The sequence below is a fragment of the Brachycentrus maculatus genome, unplaced genomic scaffold (assembly GCF_059751285.1).
Source record: "Brachycentrus maculatus isolate JH-2025_06_01 unplaced genomic scaffold, ASM5975128v1 h1tg000235l, whole genome shotgun sequence".
In the NCBI taxonomy this organism is placed as follows: domain Eukaryota; kingdom Metazoa; phylum Arthropoda; class Insecta; order Trichoptera; family Brachycentridae; genus Brachycentrus; species Brachycentrus maculatus.
The window spans coordinates 652713-678881 of record NW_028280986.1 but is presented as its reverse complement, the minus strand read 5'-3'; the positions used below and the strand labels follow the sequence as shown (position 1 = coordinate 678881).

Genomic DNA, 26169 nt, shown 5'->3' with positions numbered 1-26169 from the left:
AATACGAATATAGGTATGCGTGTGTAAAATCTTAATATTCTCTTTTGGGTGAAAGTGAGCTATATTGACGCTTATCACCTTTTTTCTAATAATCGAAGCGCGTATTTTCCTAAACCTGTCAAATTCAAACTGTGCATACATAATGCTTTATTAAATTATTTATTTATTTACTTTTTTTTCAAATATATTAGTATAGGGTGTCCGGTGGCAGAATTCGAATTTAAAATTTTAATGAAAAATAAACTGCAAAGGATAAAAATTTATAATTCATATTTGAAGCACTTACTTTGTGATTTTCCATTTTTTAATTTAATTGTAACTTTGTTTTAAAATCACTATAAATATTTTATTATAACTTAATTATTATGTCTACCGGTTTCGAAGCTAACCGCTTCTTTATCAGGACTGATTTCTCGATAAAGAAGCTGTTAGCCTTCAAACCGGTAGAAATTATAATTAAGTTATAATAAAATATTTATTGTGATTTTAAAACAAAGTTACATTTTAATGATAAAAATTTCTTTCAATAACTATTTTAAAGAAGAGAAATGCGGATTTTATTTCTTAAAAATTATTTCGTCTAAATGTAAACTGTCACGTCGGACACACTCTTAAAATCTGGTATTACTATATATACTATATAGATAATATTTTGAATGCGAGTATTATAACAGAATTGCGTTTATTTACTAATTTTATTTTTAAAAAAAAATCGTTCACATGTTTACGAAACACACTTATTCATTTCTTGAATGTTTTTTGCAGATACTTTGTGGCCCATTTTATAAACTTTATAAAATTAAATAACTTTGTTTTAACATTGAAACATTCATAATTAATTACATTACCAAAAAACTCCATAAAAAATCCAAAATGTTATTATTATTATGCATCCAATGCAATATATATAATATATATAATAATCCAATGCAATCCAATTATGAATAATTAATGAATGCAAACTAATTAATTGCATTCATTAATGAATGTAATTAATTATGAATATTTTAATGTTTAATGTTTTAGAATTTAAAAAACCCTGATGATGACAAGGTTCTTGTTGAAACTGGTAGGTTAAAGTGTAATTATAATAAAAAAAATGGGTTAAAACAAAGTAATTTAATTTTATAAGACTTATTCATGTTGTATATCATATTGCATCCTGTTGGAGGACCGTATGTCTGTATGTTATGGTATACAGAACTATCTTCACTTCGACTTGCTAACCAGTTTAGTAGTGGAAGGCACAGAGCAGCAGGAACATGGGTTTCGTAGGAGATAATAGGTAAACATTCTACATTAGCGAGATTAAGTCTCCACACCTAACATAATATGTATTGAGGTAAACTGTGGTGAGCCTTGTTGTTAAACTAAGACAGTTTCTCTCTTATCATTTCCTATATATGTACTTATGATATTTTATAGCTTAATGACTAGTATACTTGTTGCAATTATACCACATTTGTTTAAAGCTCCAGTGAGACAAAAGTAGTATCTTTTTTGTATATTTAATGTATTTTTAAATTTGTGATATTGTAAAATAATACTCTCCTTATCATTCATCGTTCACTTTGTGTAAAACCATTTTACCACTTAACCGGTAGCCATGAAGTTGTATTTTTAAGTGGTATTACACAAAGTGAACGATGAATGATAAAAACTGTTATATTAGCAGTTTAATACCACGAAGTTAACAATTCTTTTAATATACAAAATATATATAGAAGTGATTTTTCACTGTAATACTTATTTAATATTACCCACTTTGCCTTCCCCCCCCTCCCCAAAGCCGTCTTTGTCCGCCTCCGTAGTGTAATGGTCAGCACGCTCGGCTACCGTTCTGGAGGTCCCGGGTTCGATTCCCAAGGGGGGTAAAATAAATATAAGTGATTTTTTCACTGTAATATTTATTCAATATTATTACCCTAGGCTGGTACCTGAAGCGGAGGGCTGATCACCTTTCCTTCATGTGTAAACGATCAAGATAACACTGCGTTTATATGACGCAGTGCCCTATGCATCATTGGGGTGCGGATAGGGGTTTTATTATTTATTATTGCCTTCACGCAATTGATCAATACAACAATCCATCAATGGGATGTAGAGCTCTATGTACCATTAGGTGAGGGTTGTGATAGATTCTAATAGGTTTGGTTTTTCTCGTAATTTTTCCATTCGATTTTATCCCTCTATAATGAGCTTTAAGCATTCTTCTATTTCCATAACATCTTATTTCGGATGCTTTAATTTTTTTACGATGACTTAGGTAAAAGTCTACATTACTTTTTTTAATTACCTAACGTAGTGACTCTGAAATATTAGCTACGGCTGATGCAACATCGCTTATCATGGCCCTTCAAAGATTTTTATAAGGTTTATATTTATAGCCCCAATAAATGACCAAATGCCAACATTTTATAAAACTCTGGCCCGCTTATTCCCCTCCCTAGAGATATCCATCTCATCCTGGCGAGCAGGAACCCAATTTTGTACGGACTTTTAGTTGTTTTTTTTTTAATTAAATGGAATAAATTTATAGTTTAATAATAAGTCTATCATATTTTATAATTAAGTAACAATATTCAATTAACTTGATGTAACTTAATGTATTTCATATGCAACGACATTCTATATTTTGAAAAATATATATTTAAAGCCTATACCAACTCGTGAGTGGATTTACTCCTTATGTTTAAAGTTACTATAATATCTTGCTATTCATGAGTGAAAATTCTAGGCAAAAATACTCGCTATCTCTCTAAAGGCATGAATTTATATAGTTCAATTATTCGAAGTTAGAAATGAAGTTATATGGGTATATTATTTTAGTTCTTTGATTTGACTTGTGAGTTTTCATAAGATATGAGTGAGTTCAGAAGACAATACAGCAGAGAGGCACTGAAATGATATAGAATCTTACCGTTCACATATCTACTAATACTATCGTTGTTTTTTATAGTTTTTTTATAGTTTTTTTATAGTTTTTTTATAGTTACAATTATGTACTTATAAATAATGCAAATTGATTTCGGGCTATGAGACGTCTAGTAACAAGAATAATTGCAACTTTACTTTTGTATTTATTTAATCGTAATTGATCCTATGAAGATTACAGATTATTAATTCAAGTTCAAGGTCAACAACACTGAATCGATAATTTATTCAGTAAAAAATGTCTGATTGATATCTGAGTTTAATATAATATATGTATATTATTTTTTTGTCTTAAATTAGGCAGCGCATTTTAAAAGACATGTCATATCTATCCATTCAATCGATGCTTCTCATGCGTTATCATAAAGGTATCTATTTTAATAATACAGTTTATCTGTAATTTTAGACTCTTGAATAAAAAATTAATTTGATAATTATTTAATCGAAAAATCAAATGTTGTATGAATTGATAAATAAATTATTATTTGATTAGAGCAAATATTACAGAAACCCGTTATTTAAGGTAGCTATCTCACTGTGATATAAATCATATTTAAGGAGGATAGAAACAAACAGCTGGAATAATCGGCGGTTATGTATGAGAAGGTGCTTGAATGTGGAAGAGGTGAAAAATTAACAGAGTAGTGTGGCGTTCTATTCTCTCTGTCTACCACCGTGGAGAAGGGGCATGATGATTAGATGGTTAGTAAGTTTTTTTTTTAATAATCCAGGGTCAGATCTTGCATACATTCACAATACAACATAGATGGCTCTTATGAACTCATATGTACAGCGTCATGAAATAAATAATTCGTACACATAGTTGTTTGTAGGTACCAAAATCTTTGGCGCTCTATTGCTGACTATCTGGATTCTAGATCCTAGGTGACTGGAAGTCTGTAGTAAATAGTGTTGTGAAGTTTACAGCAACAACCAGCCGACAGACAATGGCGGTAGCTTACCCTCTTCCTTGTATACTGGATTATAAACTAGCCGAACCAGATTACGAACATCCCATCTCAAAATTATGATAACAGAGAATAAGGCTCTACGTACCTACTGAACAGTCAAAACCTATGCATACCCATGGACTTACATAAACCCCATACATATCACTCACTCCTTTCAACAACGTCATAAATAAAAAAACTTGATTTTTCAGGAGATCGTTTTTTAAGTTTAAAAATACAACAAAATGTATTGAAAATAAATACCAAGCCTTTATTGAACTTTTTGCTGTGCAACAGATCTCTTTAGGTAAAACGTAAATGTTTTTTCTCCATTTGAAAAATATTTAAAAATATAATTATACAATACTTTTTCTTCAAAATGCAATAACAATACTTTCTGCCCTGTAGCGGGTAAAAAAATATGCCGCTTTTGCTGGGATATAGTCATTTTCTGGGCGTTCCAAAACACAACTGAAAATTGACGATTTTTGATATTTGACGTTGTAGAAAGGAGTGCGCGATATATTTATATAATATGTGTATACATATGCAGGGTTTTTTTTTTTTTTTGCGGTGGAACGGCGTTCCGGCACCTTTTATCACGGATTTTTTTTAATTTTCAAAATCAATTAGACGAAACAATGTTTGTGCTTACGTAATTACAATCTATCTTTATATAATTCGTCAAAATTATGATATATGGTATTGTAATGAATATTTAAATGATATTTAATTTTTTTGTGAGTTCCAGAGAGCACCTTGCGAAGATTGGTGTTTTTGACTCCCCCATTTGCGATTGTCGTTTAGAAGAAGAAGACCTTAACAATATATTATTTGTTTGCCCAATAAATTACCAATTGCCAACATGTTTTAAAGCTCTAGCCCCGCTCATTCCCCTCCCTAGAGATATCCAACTCATCCTAAGGAGCAGGAACCCAATTAAATACAATATTTTAGCTGTTTTTTTTTTAATTGAACAGAATAAATTTTTACTTTAGTAATAAGGATATCAAAATTAATCATTTTTTTATATTACTTAATTAACTTGACATTGGCAAAAGCAGTATATTTTTACTTTAATAATAAGGATATCAAAATTTTTAATTTAATAATATTATTTAAATAACTTGATATTGGCAAAAGCAGTAGGTATATTCTATATGCAACGCCATTATTTATAAAAAAAAGTTTCAGTTTTTTTTGGATTTCTAAAATTTTCAAAGCTATACATTATTTGGCCTTTGTGTAGTTAAAACTAGTCGTGAAAATAAATATAACTCAATCGGTAAAAAAATGAATGTTTTCGATTACAAATTTAGTAAAATTATATTAGATGTTTAATATCAAGTTGAGATGCCTGTAATACATATATAATTTTAGATTTCAGATTTAACTTGTCGGTTTACATAGGATATGAGTTTTCTCATGTAACATCTTATCTAAAACTAGTTAAAGTCATGAGTTAAACTTTTTAGCAACCTCGCCGATGTTTGAGCTAAAGCCGGTGCAATGTCGTGATGGTGGTTTTTCCGTTGTGCGCGCGGCGTTCTTCTGTTTCTATTGTAGATGGCGGGAAACGGAACGAAGCGAAAAAATCGACCGCGGAAGACAATGGGCGGCCGCGGTGCGCGGCGGTAGCGTCTAGCGATGGCTTCCTGCTACGCGGTGAAATGGTAACAGTTCTGATACATGGACCAAGGAACTATGAGGAAAGAGACTCTCAATCGGTGGGACGGGACCTTAGCATCATTACATCCACAATAATTTTAGTTTGTCCAAATCTTTGTTCACGAATCTGGTTTTGTCCACTTAGGAGTTATGTTTTGTTATATTGATATCTCAATATGGATGACGAAGAATTCTTTATGTCTGAAATTAATATTAGTATTAATTTTATTTTTATTTATTTTTATTTGGTGTTAAATTTTGAAATAAAAATTATAATATCATTTGAATTTAGCAATTTGATAACAAAACGAAAAATTTTAAAGTGGATAAACCCTGAATTAATCGTATCATATATAAGTATAAGTTTCATAAATGTGAGTAGTATGGTTGTCAATCATGGTTAGAATGGTGAATGTTACACGTGTATAAAGTAATCACTTGAACTTACCTATGTCGTAAGTCCTATAAATACCCATACTACCATTTTTTTCTTCATCTATGTTGAGATGTCAAAATGTAAAAATAAATTCAAGTGGAAAAATCCAGATTTGTGAACGAGGATTGATTAAGACACACTTAAAATAATGAAAACGAACATTTTTTTTAAAACCCTTATCCGCACCCCAATGGTGCATAGGGCACTGTGTCGTATAAACGCAGTGTTATCTTGATCGTTTTTACACATGAAGGAAAGGTGATCAGCCGTCCGCATCAGGTACCAATCCATGGTAATATTGAATAAATATTACAGTGTAAAAATCACTGATATTTATTTTACCACTCTTGGGAATCGAACCCGGGACCTCCAGAACGGTAGCCGAGCGTGCTGACCATTACACTACGGAGGCGGACTATAAATAATATTGTCCTTTTAAAAACTGGTAGATTTTTATTTTAAACATTTTTTGCTTTTATGTTTGATTTATTTTTAAGTGTCTTTCTTTCCTCTTCGAAATATATTTGAGAACCACTTTCTTCGGCCTTTATAACGTCGCTAGCCGATGGGACGTGATGCTGAATTTATATTTTATAGTAAAATTATAGGTATTGTAACATCTTTGTGCTTATTTAATAAATAATTTATTGTCCCCCCGTTCGTCCTATGCATGCAATAAACTATTACCGGAAGGCATTACAGGAAGTAATATTATAAAATTATGTACATCTAAGGTCTAAGGTTACGTTCACAATAGAGACTACATAGTGGAAACTATAAAAATCGTCTGTAGTCTAGAAATCTGTTATCACGAGCAATATCTGTTACCACAATTTTGAAAATTTAGTTTATAAGTATTAAATAATTTATTTTGTATTTTAAACGCATTTTAACTTGTGGTATGGTATTATAATACTCTCCTTATCATTCATTGCTCATATTGTGGTATTACATAAAGTGAACCATGAATGATAAGGAGAGTGTTATAAAAAAAGTAAGTTACCATCACGTCATGTATCATTACCGTCAGTTTTAGTAATAATATATTTTTAAGCCAAAAGGACTCGATGTTTCGTAAACAAAAAACGCAAAAACTGAGGCCTTTCTAGTACATTAAAAACGTTTTAAAAATGATTCCCAATACACAAAATTACGCTTTTAAAAAAATATTAACCAAATAGATGACTAACTAAAAAAACTAACCTCATACAAACACATCGATTATTTCGACTTCTGACCTGACCACTTTCAAGAATTTGAAACACTTGATCATGCCAAGTATAATTCTTCGATCTTCTTCTGCTTCTATTATCAACCACGTTCGCCACATAAATTAAGTTGTGCTAATGTTATACTTTTCATTCTTCATATATTCGATTCAATTGCCCAACCCTCTCAACACCTATTTTTTATTTTGTCGTTAATGCTTATCTCATCCTTTCATTCTTTCCTAACAATTTATTTGTTTAATTTTATATATATATATATATATATATATATATATATATATATATATATATATATATATATATATATATATATATATATATATATGTATATTTATATATATATATATATATATATATATATGTATATTTATATATATATATATATATATATATATATATATATATATATATATATATATATATATATATATATATATATATATATATATATATATATATATGTATTTATAAATATAAATATATATATATAAATATATATTTATATATATATATATACATATATATATATATATATATATATATATATATATATATATATATATATATATATATAAATATATATATATATACATTTATATATACATTTATATATTTATGTATATATAAATAAATCATGTTGTAGGTACCTACCTATAACCTCGATCATGATATAAAATTATTTATTTTAAGCATTCGTATGTATGGCGGCGAATCGCCAATTCAAAGGTGCCATATAATAAATCATGTAATCAGAAATGTACATAGGATTGCAGGTAGGTATGTATATAGCATATTATTCTACAATATTACAGTATACTGGATATGAAAAGAGATTATTTATTTGTTTCTCTTTGTACATAAACAATTGAAGGCGTGAAGCGAGAATAATGGTACCTACTTTTGCAAGTACTCCATAATGGGAGGATTCCCAAGAACAATGATATTCCTTAGCTATAATTTTATTACTAGCCATACGTTTACGTATAGTATAATTCGTATACCTTCTTGCCTATAGTACTTGGTATTAAATACTTGGTACAAAATCACTCTATTAATTTTCAATTAATTTTTTTATGAAATCAAAAAAAAATTTACATAAAGTACCCTATCCGACACGATCGATGTTTAATGCTGCATATCCTGCTATTTTGTTCAACAGATTTAACTAAAAAATCGTTAAAATAAAAATAAAAATTATCAAACGTTGACCGGTTCACGGCGGTAAAAATGTTTGGGACCCCTGGTCTAAGTCACTGAACAATTAATTACTCAACCACCTTTATATGTTTTTTTTCGCAGCTTACCCTGAATTATGAAGTTTTATTTTATTCTGTTTAATTAAAAATTTAAAAAAATATATTTAAATCACGTTTATCAATTTTGCGTTGTACATATGTAGTGTTAGTGCATTTTCATACCTGTTTATATATTTTATTGAAATATTTTTAAAAATTACATTACGAAATAAATCAAACATTGTTTGTCATTTAAAAAAAAGAATTTCTAACTATTTTAAGGTACATATTTAGTTAAGGCGGAAATCTCAAACGTACTGATTCAGAACGTGATCAGCTGCACTAGGGGTCGAATATATTTCCACGCACATTTTTTTTGTTTAAATAAATATTGGATTTTGACTTTTTTAGAATATTTATTAAAAAATGTTTTTATCATTTTTTCACTCCTTGCATTTCAATAACTCTTTTCTTTTCAAAATCATTTGATTATTTCGAATAAAAACTTATTTTTCTAAACGTAAACGGTATTTTAAGCAAAAAAATTCCAGGGCTTACCGAAAATTAAGTTGGGATTTATCACATATTGAGCTTTAAGAATGGTTGTTTTCTTCAATTTATTATTTACGTTTTCTTTTAGTATCTGCTATTATGATATGATAATTGTGTCGGGTCATCGCAGAAGTATACCTTTATATTTGATTTTGAGGTCGCTCTTATCTCCTCCACCGCGGACCTGCATACCTTTCGTTGCAGCATCCCGACACATCTTGAAGAACGCCAAAGCCTTGCATCTTAATATTAATCACCTTCCACATCGATTGAATCGTGACCTGGTAGAGAGTCACGTCTTTTAATATCTACAAATATATGAACATCGCATTGTCCTACACCGGGTGGTTCCAATCTAACTTTGTGTTTAATAACCTTGTGTTTAATAACCTTTTTCAAAATTATTTGTTTAATGTAGTTACAAGAGTTTTTTTTAATGTAAGCAATTTTCTAGACATTTCTAGTTTCCAATCTTGAAATTAATTACCCAGTTCTATGCAAAAAATAGACAAAGCTCTTTTGCTTGGAGAGAGACTTACATTTGTTATTTATTTTTTTATGTTTGTGGGTGAATTAATATATTTTTTTATAATTCGTTTTTTATTGCGTTTTTTAATAATATTATATTTCTTTATATAATATTATATTACTTGTAACTTATACTTACTTTATACTTAATAGTGTTACTTTGTACCACTATGTATTTCTTAAAATCCAGACTGACTGATGTAAAATCTATATTCCGCATCATTTTCTGTAAAAGATGCAGATTGCATCATGCTCAAACCAAATACTTGAAAGTGGTTGGGTCAGGAGTGGGAATAATCGGCGTGTATGTACGAGGAGATGCATGAATATGGAAGAGGCGAAGATTGTTTGCAAGGACAGATTAATGTAGCGTTATATTCAATTCAATTCAATTAAATTTTATTCAAACACAAAAAATTAATATGTACATAACAAACATTATTCAAGGCGTATATATTAAAAGTAAGCAAGAAGACTTAAAGGTGTAGAAGAATCCCGCTTCGGAAAACTCCTTCGGACACATGGAACAGATCAATATCCAATGTGATATTGTTCAACATAGCGGTAGCTCTTCCTACAGGCATAACCATCGGCAGGTTGGTCCTGTGTATAGGAATGTGAAACAATCTATGTCGACGCTGTCTTAGGTAACTATCGGGAAATTCCGTCGGGTAGAGCCAAGAATAATAGCCGTACTCTCTCATGTAGAGAGTTATTATTATTATTCTCTCTACCTACCCCTGTGAGAAGAGGTGTGATAGTTATTTAGTTTTTTTTTGTTGAAAATATTCCAGGCTTAAATTGTTAAACTTATTCCTTATCGTCCTGTATTTATTTTCCAACAACAGGTGGTCGGAATCTTCATAGGACTCGGTGATATCTTTTTGTTGCAACTCTTATACCTTCCATCGGAGATGTTAGGCGGCGATAAGGAAGAAAGTGAGTAGATGGTACACAGATACAAAATGCGGTAACCGATAACGCATCTCTACTTAGTACAATCTAAATACGAGGTGGTATCTACCTTCTTTTACCGACAATATTAATGACCTTAGCAGTTATCCCAATCGCAACGTGCTAAGTCACGTAGACCGGATATAAAAAGTCTCTCATTTTGGTAATGAGTGTTTTTCCTAGAATTTTCACTCATGAATTACATGAAATTATAGTAACTTTAAACATAAAGAGTAAATCCACTCACAAGTAGGCATAGGCTATGAAACTTATAAAGTTGAAGCTTGAGTAGGGACATGATAAACGGTGTTGCATAAGCCGTAGCTAGATTTCAGAGTCACTTGGACGTTAGGTAATTCAAAAAAAAATTTAAAAAAATAATGTGAAAAATCTGCATATATATATACCATACGTATTTGTGATATCAAAAAGTGCTTTGAGGCCCAGTACTCGTTAAGTCGCTACTTAATTTTCTCTAAATCTAGGTAACATTTTAAGTATAAAATAAAATATGTTATTTTTTCCACATAAAATTTATTTGACCAGCAACCGGATTTTGTCGTAACCGCAATCATCAAACTGGTTCAGTCATATAAAATTCATGTGGAAAAAATTACATAGTTGTTATTTTATTCTATTAAATGCGATTCCACCAAGAATATCAGTACAAAACTGAAAATATTTTATGTAATTGATTTTCTCTTAAAACACCGTTTTTGCATTGAAAAAATAAGTAGTTATTCGAAATAATTATATGGTTTTAAGGAGATAAAAAAAAATCTAAATTGTGTATTCTAAAAAAACAACAACAAAAAAACAGTAAACATTCTTTAAAAAAAATGGAGCGTGAGCAGATATGATGACCTCTCCGGTAGTCTCTAGTGGAATGAATTCTGTGTAAGAAGTATTGTAGCGAATATCCTTCACTCCTAAACGTTATATTCTACACAGCTGGCAAGTATTTTTTAAATTTCCAAAGTTGATATCTATGCCAGTAAAGAAGATAACATAAATTCCATGATAAACAGTTAAGTATACGAGTATATTACATAGAACGTGCAATATTTACATGTATAAATGTAATAAGTTATGTATAGGATGTTCATATTCATGAGAGGCACGCTGAGTGTTTTCTTCAGTGATGGATTTAAGCTATCATCCTATATGAAGCATCGGAAATAACATATTATGTGATTTGTCTGCCAACGTAGAGAATATCATATAAGCTGTAAAACCAACTTGCGTACCTACTATAATTCTGAATACAGGATGTTTAGTTTTAGGTTTTATGTTTTTTAGATTATCGGAAACACGAGTTAAGAAATATTGAAAAAAAAGTCTTTGTATTTACACATTTAAAATTTTGACCTGACAAGCGTATTTTTTTATAACTGTTTGTACCTAGGATAGTTTCTCTTAAATAGCTTTTTCGACCGCAATGGCAACGCCATCTGTTTAATGTAACAGTAACACCGTAATGCTAAACATTGTTTATGGTAGACAGCGTGGTTCTTGGAGGATGATATCATTTAGAATTATAAATATTTTAGATAGCATTTTTGTATCGTAGGTTTTTATTATTTTCATCGTTTTCAAGCATTGTGAAATTAAACAAACTAGAAATGTGTGCTATCTATTTCATTTTACTGTCAAAATGCATTGTGATAAGTTATAATACACTGAATTCAAAAATGGGGACAAAATTCATTATAACTTATAAATTGACATTGTTCAAATTTACTTTAAATACGATTTTCAAGCAAAAATTTTTGCAAGCTATCAAATAGAAAAATCATAAAATTGGTGTCTTAAATATTGATTTTATTCGACTAATTTTGTATGTACAGAAAAATATGTCAATTAAATATTATGTAAGAATATAAAAAGACATTTATGTTTTACAAATATATATATGCCTTTAAAATAAATATATATATGCTTGGCTTTAATAATACTATGGAAGAATTCAATGTTTATTATTGGTTATTTTACCGCTTTTAGGCTAGGGGATTTTTTAAATAATATTTATTTTGGATAATAAAAGCATCGATAACTTTGTGGTATGGTAATAAAACACTCTCCTTATCATCCCTTGTTTACTTTGTGTAGTACCACTTTTTTATACACTTATTCGTGACGACCGGTTTCGGAAATTCATTCCATTGTCGTCTTTCTCTTTTTCAAAATTTTTATTTTTATGCAAATGTCAAATCGTAATTAATTAATTTTAATTTTCATAATTTTAATGTAATAATTTTATTTTGATTTTAATGACCTGATGATGGAATTATCTTCCAAAACCAGTAGTCACAAATAAATGTTTAAAAAAGTGGTTTTACACAAAGTAAACAATGGATGGCAAGGAGAGTGTATTAATATTTATTAGTTGCCTAAGAAAATTCTCCTTCCCTATTCTGTAGATATATATATATATATATATATATATATATATATATATATATATATATATATATATATATATATATATATATATATATATATATATCTTAAAAATGATAGTGAATGTGTATAGCAAATAGTAAATGAATAACGTTGATCTCTTAAAGCAATCACAATACAAAACAATAAATACAATGGTTTCAATATTTTATTTCACTCAAGTTTATTTTTTTGTCTTATTCGTCTTGTCATGTTTTCTTAATTAGACACCACTAAATTTGATACATCTTGATTATTTTTTTATACATCTTTTTTTCCCATTGCTTCATCAATTTTAGTAAATTTCAGTCAAGTACATACCTTCTTTCATACATCAAGTTTTTTTTTATTTTTAAAAATTGAATATATCAACACTAAATGAATCTTGTGAAGACGTCTCATCACATTCACAAATAGGCAAGGGGTTAATTATGTATTCCTTTTCTTATAAAACTTTTGTAAAAGGATAAAATAATTTATAAACAGGTAAATTATGTACTATGTAGGTAAAACCGATGTATGCAGTAATATTTATAGAATATTTACACATGTACCTAGTGTGTTGCATATTTATGCATACGAATATGCACTTTAGCCGTTTCGCACACAGCGGGATTAGCTGTCATACAAATCATGCGGAGTTGTATACAAATGTAATAAAACCTTTAAAATCAACGGGAACATCGCCAAGTACCGCAATATTCTATATGGAGAAAATATTCTTACATCCGTGTGAGGATCGCTCAAAAGTTAGAACACACATGTATGTATGTATGAATCATTCTTAATCCTGCATTTTAATTTATATTTCAATAAACTTCCTACAGGTATAAAAAAGTAGAAGATATTGCAATTTCAAAAAAAATAATTAAATGCCTTTTACACATGTTAATCTGATTAAAAGTAAAAAAAACACACACACATGAAATAGATAATACAAAAAAAAGTATTATATCTTTAATAAGTATTAACAATAAATAATGAGTGAAGTCCTTCTCCAAGCACAAGGGCTTAGTCTCTTTTTTGGAAAGGAATATAGTAACTCGTATCAAGATACGTTAAAAGTAGAAATGTCTAGCAAATGAATTAAATTATAGTATTTATTAATACTATATTACATAAATAAAAAACTAAAAAATAATTCACATTCCACACTTAACAAACTTTAATGAGTATGGTAGGTTATTTTAGTAAAATATAAAAAGTAACGAAAGCTGGTTGATCTAATTCAGCGAATCTCTTTTTTTTGTAATTCATTTTGTTTTTTTTTAATAAAAGAAATTAAGTAATACTTAAAATATATCATAAAAGCATATTTTTTTAAAAAAACACAATGAATAAATATCAAAACTAACCATCACGCCGCTCACCCGCAGTGGTAGCCAGATAGAATAGAACGCTCTGTCTTTGTAAGCATTCTTCGCCTCTTCCACATACTTGTGTCTCCTCGTACGTACACGCTGATTATTCTGACTTCTGAACATTTTCAAGTATTTAAAAAAACTTGATAATGCTTAGTTTTCCTTGGTCTTTCTCTGCATCTTTTTCCAACTGCATTCGCCTATTTTTTTACCGTTTTCATACATTCGATAAGTACGAAACATTTAAACGTTCGATTTTATTTAACCCTTACTATTACGATTTTTGTCTATGGATTACTAAAATTTATTTTTGTATTTTATTAGATCCGCCTCTTTTGTCCGCCTCCGTAGTGTAATGGTCAGCACGCTCGGCTACCGTTCTGGAGGTCCCGGGTTCGATTCCCAGGGGGGTTCAAATAAATATAAGTGATTTTTTCACTCTAATATTTATTCAATATTACCCTGGACTGGTACCTGAAGCGGAGGGCTGATCACCTTTCCTTCGTGTGTTGCCGATCAAAATAACACTGTGTTTATATAATGCAGTGCCCTATGCACCATTGGGATGCGGATAAGGGTTTTATATATTATATATTATATATTTTATAAGAAATACCGGCATTAAAAAAATATATATTTTTGTCTTTTAATTTAACAAAAGCCAACAATTGCTCTTGTCACTCTTATAATTTTCTGTCTTTATTACTATAACCGATAATAAAATATCACAACCAGAAAAAACAAAAAAGATCACAATTCATTTGTTATTCATGGTCCATTCCTGTTTCATTGCAAATTTACGTTTGAACAGTTATGCTATGAAAGAAAACGATATTTTGCTGGTAAGTAATATCACTCATACAATGTTGTCTAACAGTAATTCTCTTTTGTTTCCACAGATATGCTGTACCGACATAACATCGCATTCGACAATGTTGCTTCAGAATTAGAAATACTCGACACTTCAAGATGTACGGTAAGTGATCGTATTATTATTCATTTACATTAATCGATACTTCCAATCAAGCATTCATCTTTGGAAGGAAATTATCAAGTCCCAAAAAACGACACCTGGTTTAATCTTAACCAGGACTTCGAATATACGCCCAACTCTATAGGTGACTCAATTCTAGCCAATTTTACTATATGACAAGTATCGTTTATAAAGTAATGTGTTACTTGGTCCACCGTAAAATATATAATGACACACACTGTCCATAAAGCAATGTTTAACTTGATCTACTGCAAATAAATAATGACAAGTTTTGTTTATAAAGCAATTTTTTAGTCTTCAGTAAAATACGTACTATATTAATATTGTTTATTTTATGTATCAGATACTCTTTTATTAACTCTATGGATGATATCTCAAAATACATACTGACAAATATTGTTTATTAAGCACTGTTTGACTTGCTCTTCAGTTAAACATACAATATAATGAAAAGTATTGTTTCAAAAAAAATATTAACTTGATTGACAGTAAAATAAATATATTATTAGATTAAAACCAATATTTTTTTGATTCTCCACTTTATTTTTATGTGACCAGCGACCGGGTTTCGTCGCTACCGACATCATCAGACTGGTGGGAGGCTATACAAACTGTAATGTTATATATAAAACAAGGCAGGAGTTGATAACCATGTAAAATATATATATATCCACAAGTATTGTTTACGAAACAATGTTTAACTTGGTCTAGTATCAAATACATGAAACAAATATCGTTTATAAAGCTATGTTTGATTTGATCTTCATTAAAATATACATATAATGACAAATATTGTTTATAAAGTAATGCTTTACTTGGTCTAAAGTAAAATAAATAACACAAATATTGTTTGTTAAGTAATGTTTGACTTGGTCTTCAGTAAAATATATAATATATATTTATGATAAGTATTGTTCCAAAAAAAAATATTAGTTAAATTAACAGTAAAATACACAACGACAAATATTTATGTTTTAATTTTTAAATCAATCACAGATTTTATGAGTCTACTAAGTTGTATTTTATTAAAAAAAACACATAAAAATTAATACTGTGACAAATGTCATAAAAATTAATATTGTGACATCCATTATCCATTCAATCTTCATATTCGTTTAAAAATGCCATAACTAGGCGAAACAACTGTCACAATATTGATTGTTATGTGTTTTTTTAATATAATATAACTAAGTAGACTCAAAAAATCTGTACTTGATTTAAAAATTAATACTTAAATTAAAATGGAGTTCTACAATTTAAACGCCAAATCAATAAATAAACGACTTGTATTGATTGTTTACGAAACATTGTTTAACTTAGTCTAGCGTAAAATACAAAATACAAATATTGTTTTTATGTTAAAACAATGTTTAACGTGATCTAAGCAATGTTTGCTCAATGGCTGATGAGAAAAAAAAACTTCTCTTTCATTTTACCGTATATGAATATTACCCAAAAGTAATATCCATTAATTAAAATAAAATTCATATAAATTTTAGCGTAGGATTGAATTAAGGCATCGACAATTTTTTTATGTCAAGTGTCAATATTATATTTATGTTTTATCTATAGGAAGAAAACACTCCCACAATATCAATTAAAATACTTGTCAATTGTATAACGGAATTCCTGATGGAATTAATCTAACATTATTAATTATTTTAATCTCTTATGTATAATTTTTAATCTGGTGTCCGAATAATAATCTCCTTATTAAGATTTCATGTACAATACCTAACTACTTTTTCGAACGCCACTAAAACATTAATAGTATGTTGGAAATTTGCATAACGATCTATCCACTTTTTCTTTTAGATATGTATGCTAATACAAAATCCACTTGGCCACCGACGTTATATGAATGTCAAACAGAATTTTTGATTATAATCACTGATGAATTGTTTTTAAACACTTTCTATTCATGATAAAACAGAATAATATAGTTATATCAATAAAACAACATAACGTAGTTTTAAAATGCCATAACAAGGTGAAACAATTGTCAATAAATTAAACACCAAATCTAAACGCTTAGTTATTAAGACAAACTTGAAAACGTGGAACTGATAATAAATAATTAAATAAAAACTGACTAAATGCATACTGGTTTTCACTTCAAATTACACGTTTTACAAACCAAATTGGATGTTTAACAAACCAAATTGGACTATATTCAGACTCCCATTTCAATAACTCTTTTTTTTTTTTTAAAACCATATTTATATATATTTTTTAAACTTCTTTTTTTCATAACATAATCGGGGTTTTAAGCAAAAAATGCAATTACTTTAAATGTACCTGGGTTTAAAGAAAATTTACTTGCGGGCTATTAATTATCTCGCCTTAAACGTAAGGATATGATTTTCTAAAATTGCTAGTTCATTTATACAGTTGAAATATATACAGTAACATCTATTTTATTATATTTATATTTACTGTAATAAAACAATAAACAAATGAGGATTATAAGCTATTGAATTTGAGGGTTGATGTTATCCCAAGGGGAATCTGGTTATAACCACAGGACTAAAGTAGTAATATGTACTCGTAATCTAAGATATTTTATCATTATATCTCTGATTCTATTTCCTTTTGCGAGGTCATTCTACCAACATTTCCTTGGCACGTGGATCAGTTTGCACTGTGACCCATAAAGACTCCTATATCTTGTATCACAGTATTACTTACTTGTAGCCCATTGCTATGTACCTTAATAATAGCAGGGCTGATATTCTATACATGTATATGTAAATTTGAAGATACTTTTGTTCCTAAAGAAAAGAACTTCTTTCTTTCCTCATTATTTTTAATACTAATTGACAACCGGACAATATTGAAAGCAAAGTAAAAATACATAAGACATGTCGCTCACTCCTTTCAAGAACGTCATAAATCAAAATACTTGATTTTTCAGGAGAACGTTTTTAAAGTTAAAAAAATAATACAATGTATTAAAAATAAATATCAAGCCACTTACTGAACTTTTTACTGTGCAACAGATCTTTTTAGGTAAAACCTGAAGTTTTTTTCTCCATTTGAAAAATATTAAGTATATTTAAAAAAATAATTAAACAATACATTTTCTTCAAAATGCAAAAACAACACTTTCAACCCTGTAGCGGATAAATATCATGTTAAAAATATGCCTCTTTTGCTGGGATATAGTACATTTTCTGAGCATTCTGAAAACATGCATAACTGAAAATTGACATTTTTTTTATTTATGACGTTCTTGAAAGGAGTGAGCGATGTGTAAGACCGATTGCCACATGTGGGATGAGACCAGACCAGATACAGCGAGAACCAAATCTCTTCTAAGAACTTCAGAAATAAGGACATTGAGGTGCATAACCGAAAACACGCTAAGAGACCGAATACGGAACACGGAAATCCGGAAAATGTGTAGTACAGAGGATATAGTCAGATAGGGAACACGTGAAGACGATTCTGGTATGGCAATGTCAAAATAATGCTATAGACTGGCCCAAATTGATCTTCAAGAGAACCCAGACGAAAAAAGATCACCTGGAAGACCTCCAAAACGATGGCGTGACAGCTAGCAATGCACGTCATACGAGACTGATAACGGAACAGACACATCCTCAAATCAATAAGAAAGAGGAAGAAAAATAAGAGATTACCACAACTTACCGAATCAATTAATAATATTATGAAAGTTTTGTTCTTCCGAAAATATCAAAAGTGGAAGGGGGAGAAAACACGTCATTCGCAGAAACTCTGTCGTCATTAGTTTGGTAACTTGGTGCCATCTATCATCGATATAATTTTTAAAAGATATACTGACTCAAAGAAAAGGTAATTCATCGACACAGCCTTACTTTAAGATTAGATATAAATAAATAAATGAGTCGATTTCATATTGTATAATTGGTTCCTTATTTAACACGTGATAATGATAAGTTCTATCACGTTTACGTATTATTCGTTTCTTTCTCTAGCCTTATAATAGCATATCTATGATTTATGCTTTCCTACTTTCTCATAAAACAGTTTAAACAAGTTATTTAATACTAACAATTTATGATATGGCTACTTTCCAAATGAGATGGAAGTCGATAATTGGACCAACCGATTTTTTTTATTATCAATATTACGTAGACTCCTTTCAACTGAAGTAGAGTGGTGAGTTGAAACAATATCTTACATAATATTTATTTTATTTTTTTAAAACTCAATCGTTTTCTTTTTCACATTTTTAATGAAGACATTATACGTTGCGAGAGACATGCATGAAATCGCATTATCTACAATTATTATAATATTAAAAGTAATGTGAACAGGTGAAACAAGTTTGGTCCATAAGAAACCGAGAAAATAAGTATCAGAATTCACAAATAAGATTAATTGACTCGGTTTACCTTCAGGAAGTCATTCTTAATCGAATTATTTCAAGTATTGAGATTTATTTATTTCCTTTTACCTACAATATCTACATGAGTAAATTATTGTACATGCACTGTTTTCTTATATTCTGCATTGCAAAATTACGCCGAGTGTGTACACCAAGGTAAAATACGATTGATTTTTTTAAACCATTTTTTAATTACCGTTTTTTTTTATTTTTTTTTTGTATGTGTGGTAAAAACAAACATATGTGTATGTTAATTATCACAACAGAAAAATTACTGTTAACTGTATGTGAAAATTGTGGTATTTGTCGTTAAGGCCCAATATACGTTAAATTGCAACTCAATTTTCTCTAAAACTGTCACAATTGACGTAATTATTTTTTTTAAAGAGATTTTGGCATTTTGTGTCCTAACTTGGTTTATGGTACCAATATCCTTCACTATTTTCATCATGTATGATACTACCTCTCGTGAGAGTTTCTTATGAACTATTACGGATCTGATGTCGGACAGGTCCTTACCCAGGCTCCTGTTATAACTCGTATGCAACTACTAATGTCCTTGACTATTTTTATCATGTATGATTCTTAGGAATACAGGATGCCGAAAGATATGCGGTAATATTAAAATAAAAATCCATGATGGTCATAATCTTCACAAAGCTACTAAAAGAAGAGAAAGATCCAAATTTATTTAAAAAAGCCATTTACGAAATTTCTCTTTGGTTAAGCTGATATAGCTTCATTAAAAGCTTAATTTGAATAATGACTCGAGTCTTGCCTTTTACCATACATTGTTATGTACTTACTACGCTTTGCACTTATCGACTATTGACTTTATAAGCAGACAGCATTATCAACTTAATTATACATAATTTAACAGCCGAAGAAATATTTAATTTATTTTGATACCACTTTTTAAATCATTAAAACTCAATAATCATCGAAATAATATCCTAACGGAACTTAATGATCATTAATCATATGAGTACAATAATACATTAGTACATAATTTGAATCTAGGACCCAAGTTCAGTTACTAAATTAACGTTCCATTATTATTTTCCCGTTAAGAAAAGTTTAAAGACCAGCAATTAATAATAATAAATAAAAACTATGGTCAATTTATACTATATAGTGCCGTTTTCGTGAGAAATCACCTCAAAGGCGCTTTACAATTTACTGTATTTTAAAGTAATTTAGTAATATGTAATTATTTAAAATAAAGTTTATAAAAAAACGTCGTGTAAATACTTTTTTTTAATTCACGTACAAATGTTTCGAAACAATTAATGGCATGTAAACAAATACTAGATTTCACCCAAAAGAGTTAATTTTGGCAAAATAGCATTCATTCCTTAATTTAACGAAGTTATTTTTTAAAATTATTATTGACTTTTTAATATACATATGTTGAGATATCAATAATAATAATACAATAAAAATAAAAACTACCCATAACTTCAAAGCAGAGCAAATCTCAAATATCGTGCAGAGGATATAGTCAGATAGGGAACACGTGAAGACGATTCTGGTATGGCAATGTCAAAATAATGCTATAGACTGGCCCAAATTGATCTTCAAGAGAACCCAGACGAAAAAAGATCACCTGGAAGACCTCCAAAACGATGGCGTGACAGCTAGCAATGCACGTCATACGAGACTGATAACGGAACAGACACATCCTCAAATCAATAAGAAAGAGGAAGAAAAATAAGAGATTACCACAACTTACCGAATCAATTAATAATATTATGAAAGTTTTGTTCTTCCGAAAATATCAAAAGTGGAAGGGGGAGAAAACAAAACATGTTTCGAAACAATTAATGGCATGTAAACAAATACTAGATTTCACCCAAAAGAGTTAATTTTGGCAAAATAGCATTCATTCCTTAATTTAACGAAGTTATTTTTTAAAATTATTATTGACTTTTTAATATACATATGTTGAGATATCAATAATAATAATACAATAAAAATAAAAACTACCCATAACTTCAAAGCAGAGCAAATCTCGCATTTGCAAAAGAAAATTGCAAATTGCAAAAGAAACACTCAAAAATATTGTGAATAAAAAAGTGCTCTAAAATTTATAACACAAAATTGAAAATGATCTTTTTAGGCATCTCCTAGTATGTAACACAATTATGGAAAGAATTTCTTACACATTTCTTGAAGCTTATATTTTAAAAAAATACTAATTTCAATCATAGATAGCAGTTGACATTTTCGAATGTTGAATGTCACACAGTGTATAAATTGATCACTTTAACCAGCCACCGACAGATTATAAACCCTGTAAATGTACAGCTTACAATTTTTTAACTTCAGTAGACTTATATTATTTATTGATTCGGCATTAACGTTGTGGAATGACATGATTATTTTATTAAAATTAATCACTTGAAAATACCACTTTATCGAGTTTTATTTTTATTTACGACTAGTTTAAAAAACGACAGATGTTTTCATCTTCTAGTATAAATAAAATAAAATAATTTAAAGTTTTAATTTGTACCAGAAGATGAAAACATCTGTCGTTTTCGAAACTAGTCGTAAATAAAAATGAAACTTGATAAAGTGGTATTTTCAAGTGTTTAATTTTAATGAAATTCAATAGACTTGTACATCCATATTGATATATCAATAAAAATCTTGATTTTAATTAAGATTTTAACAAAAAAAAAGGGTTTTAAAAAAACATGAAAATAAATGCATCCACACTTCCCTTGACATTTACCAAAAAATTATTGTAAAATCTTTTAATAATAAATTTTAAAAGTCGTTAAACTTAACGAGTCAAAACAAATGAATCTTCGATTAAGTTTAACCAATAATTAATGAAATAATAAATTTATCACTTAACAGATTACTACATGCGTTGATTAATTATACTAAGTGTATAAAAGATTTTTTGGGTCACATTCGCACTCACGTTTTACAGTCGAACTTACACATATACCTAGAATAAAAGCCGTAAAGTGCTTGCGTTTTGGTCAACGTGTGCAATTAATTTAAAAATTACGCTATGATGCAATACTTTAATTTATTAACATCATTTATTATATTAACGAAATTACTTAATACTTTAATATATTAATTTGGTCCTGTTTTCAGAAGCATGAATATTTTGAACTTTCAACATTACTTTTAATAAAGAAAAGGGAATGGGAATACCAGAAACGCCTATTTTACTTGGGGTTGCATAGGTACTCGTGAAAATCCCTTCAAAGAATAAATATGTACAGTATAGATGTGTAAAGTCCCTGCAGGAAAAGTACTAAAAACGCTGTTATATTCTTTATTGTTATAGCATTTCTCTATGGAATAATATGATGATTCAAATACAAAAAGGTTTATTTTTTAATACAAAAAGGCAGTTTTTTATATTCTCACATGTCGATGAGAACATCAGAAGTTCTCAAAATTAGTCGTATTAATCAAGGCCAAACTCGCGTTAGTAAAACTCAGTTGACTTCCGGCATCGCATAGGTCGTAGGGTCACGCCCATTTTTTTTTCAGAACACATATTGTATTTTATGTGTTTTTTGGAATTTTTTTTAATTTTTGGAATTTTTTTAAATAATTAACTTTCAATAACTCTTTTCTTTTCAAAACCATATATTTATTTCGAAGAAAAAACTGGAATACAAAAATAGTGTTTGAAAAAAATGTTACCTGGGTATAATGAAAATTTAGTTGCTATTTAACGATTTTTTTAAACCCTTATCCGCACCCCAATGGTGCATAGGGCACTGCTTCATATAAACACAGTGTTATCTTGATCGTTTACACATGAAGGAAAGGTGATCAGCCCTCCGCTTCAGGTACCAGTCCAGGGTAATATTGAATAAATATTACAGTGAAAAAATCACTTATATTTATTTGACCCTCCCTGGGAATCGAACCCGGGACCTCCAGAACGGTAGCCGAGCGTGCTGACCATTACACTACAGAGGCGGACGAATACTGGACCTTAGCAGTAATATATGAGTGTTTTTTTTTTTTTTCAATTAAAATTGTTTATGTATAGATTTATAAAATATACAAGGACGCATAAAATTATTTGGTGTTAAAATTGACAACCTCAGACATTTATCTTCTTTCTTATAAAGAGGATCGAGAGATGTTTCATATCAAGTTAAGACAACAACATTCATATTATTTTTGACATCTCATCAAAGATGAAGAAGAATATGGATGTCTGGGCATTTACGGGGCTGACAACCGTCATAGGCTGGTTTAAGTGATCACTTTACACACGTGTAACATTCACCAATTCTACCCATTATTGACAACCACAGTACTAAAATTCTTGGTTCTAAAATTCTAAAGTTCTATATATATGCACCAATTTAGAAACATTGTTCTTGAATCACTAGAACATCACTAGAGACATCTTTTGGTGAGATGAAGAAAAACTTTTTTTACTAAGCAGAAACTCTTATATTAGTATGTGAGGTCCGAATCCTGGATTATAACCACACACATGAGAAACGCCAGAAAATATCAATTTCGTTTTTTATTATTTAGCTAATAATTTGACCAGTTGAAAAATAACTCCTGTAACTGGATAATCCAGATTTGTGAACAAGTATTTGGACCAGTGGCGTGCATAGGGTTTACCAGTAAGGCAAGCCCATTATTTTTCACATTCGTGAATACATGATGTACCTATAATTTCTTCACCTCATATCATTCCCAGTATAGTAAGCACCCAGAAAGTATTATAAATATAAACCATGTATTGTAATCATTGTAAAAATATGCTAACATGTAACTTTTGTAAGGTATAGCCATCACCTTGAAATAAAGAAAATGTTCACTTTAGCAAAATATCTTCCTCAGATATTAACCATAACCAATAAGTACCATCACCATATAATGGCATGCATAGTGTTTAATAATCATGTAAGCGCGCGATAATTTAAAAATAGTCATACATTAATTATGTATTTTTAATCATTTGATCTAGATTTAGTCATTTTTATTTGGAGTTTTTAGGCAAGCCGGGCTTTTGGGCTTCTAGGGAAGTACCGCCACTGATTTGGACACACTCAAAATGATGTAAACTATAACATTGATTGCTCATTTAAAAAAAAAACTGTTTTTTTGTGACGATTCATTTAATTATAAATCGCAAATGTCGTTAATTTCATTTCGCCCGTATTATTTCTAGCATGTGCGCATTGCGAATTGACTAATTACGCCTCGGTAATCAGAATGCAGTATGAGCAACTACTATCTTGTATGCTAAATGCATCATGCCCAGTGCTAATATTATGGGACATGGTATCTCCTGCATGCGAGGAATGCAAGCCCTCGTGACCTTGTTACATTTTGCCTTTAAAGGTAGCGACTACAAGTGCCAGTATGGAAATTTCCCGATGCGGTTATCAGGGAACTGATAACGAAATTCCATTGAAATCTCTAACAATATTGATAATCGTTATCAAGATAATTTGAAAACAGTCTTGACTAAGATTAATTGCACAAAAACATACATTCTTCTAACCCTCATCCATACACGACGGTGCATAGGGCACTGCATCATTTAAACGCAGTATTATCTTGATACTTGATACTTAACATATGGGAAACATATAGGAAAGGTGAAAACCTTAGTGATTCTAGTACAATTTTTCGAAATTGAAACATATATATATATATATATATATATATATATATATATATATATATATATATATATATATATATATATATATATATATATATATTTATATATGTTTATATATATATATATATATATATATATATATATATATAAATATATATATATATACATATATATATATATATATATATATATATATATATATATATATATATATATATATATATATATACATATATATATATATATATATATATATATATATATATATATATATATATATATATATATATATATATATATATATATATATATATATATATATATATATATATATATATATATATATATATATATATATATATATATATATATATATATATATATAAATATATATATATATATATATATGTTTATATATATATATATATATATATATATATATATATATATATATATATATATATATATATATATATATATATATATATATATATATATATATAATGCTTTATGTACTATTGTTCAGCAACTGTCCAGTCACCTCCCACCTCCCACGTGATCTCGATCTGTAACGGAAGGCAATTACTGGCGCGACGCTTTGACATAATCTATCGCAGTGATTCCCAAACTCTGTTGGCCCGCGGACCCCTTTTCATAGTCAAAACATGCCTACGAACACTGGGTGAAAAACTACATAAATGCATAATAGAAAAATTACAAAACTAACTTGTATTGTCTTGAATGTCTTGTGACGTAAAAATAAAATATTTAAAAAAAAAAAATTGGTGAAGAAGTATTTTCTGCCTGTTCAGTGTCTTACTCTACATTGAAAAAATAGTATGAAGAGTAAGGAAGATGGGTTTATTACCGTTATTCGTTATA

At 29.0% G+C, this 26169-nt stretch overlaps 1 protein-coding gene across 1 annotated transcript in view; it reads left to right on the top strand.

The window, feature by feature from the left end:
* Positions 1 to 26169, top strand: part of LOC148306619 (ras-related and estrogen-regulated growth inhibitor-like protein A) — a 227980-nt gene that overhangs the window by 174204 nt on the left and 27607 nt on the right. Inside the window, exon 4 of the mRNA XM_088264680.1 lies at positions 15186 to 15262. Within this exon, the coding sequence (XP_088120806.1) occupies positions 15186 to 15262 (77 nt within the window). The remainder of the gene's footprint in view (positions 1 to 15185; positions 15263 to 26169) is intronic.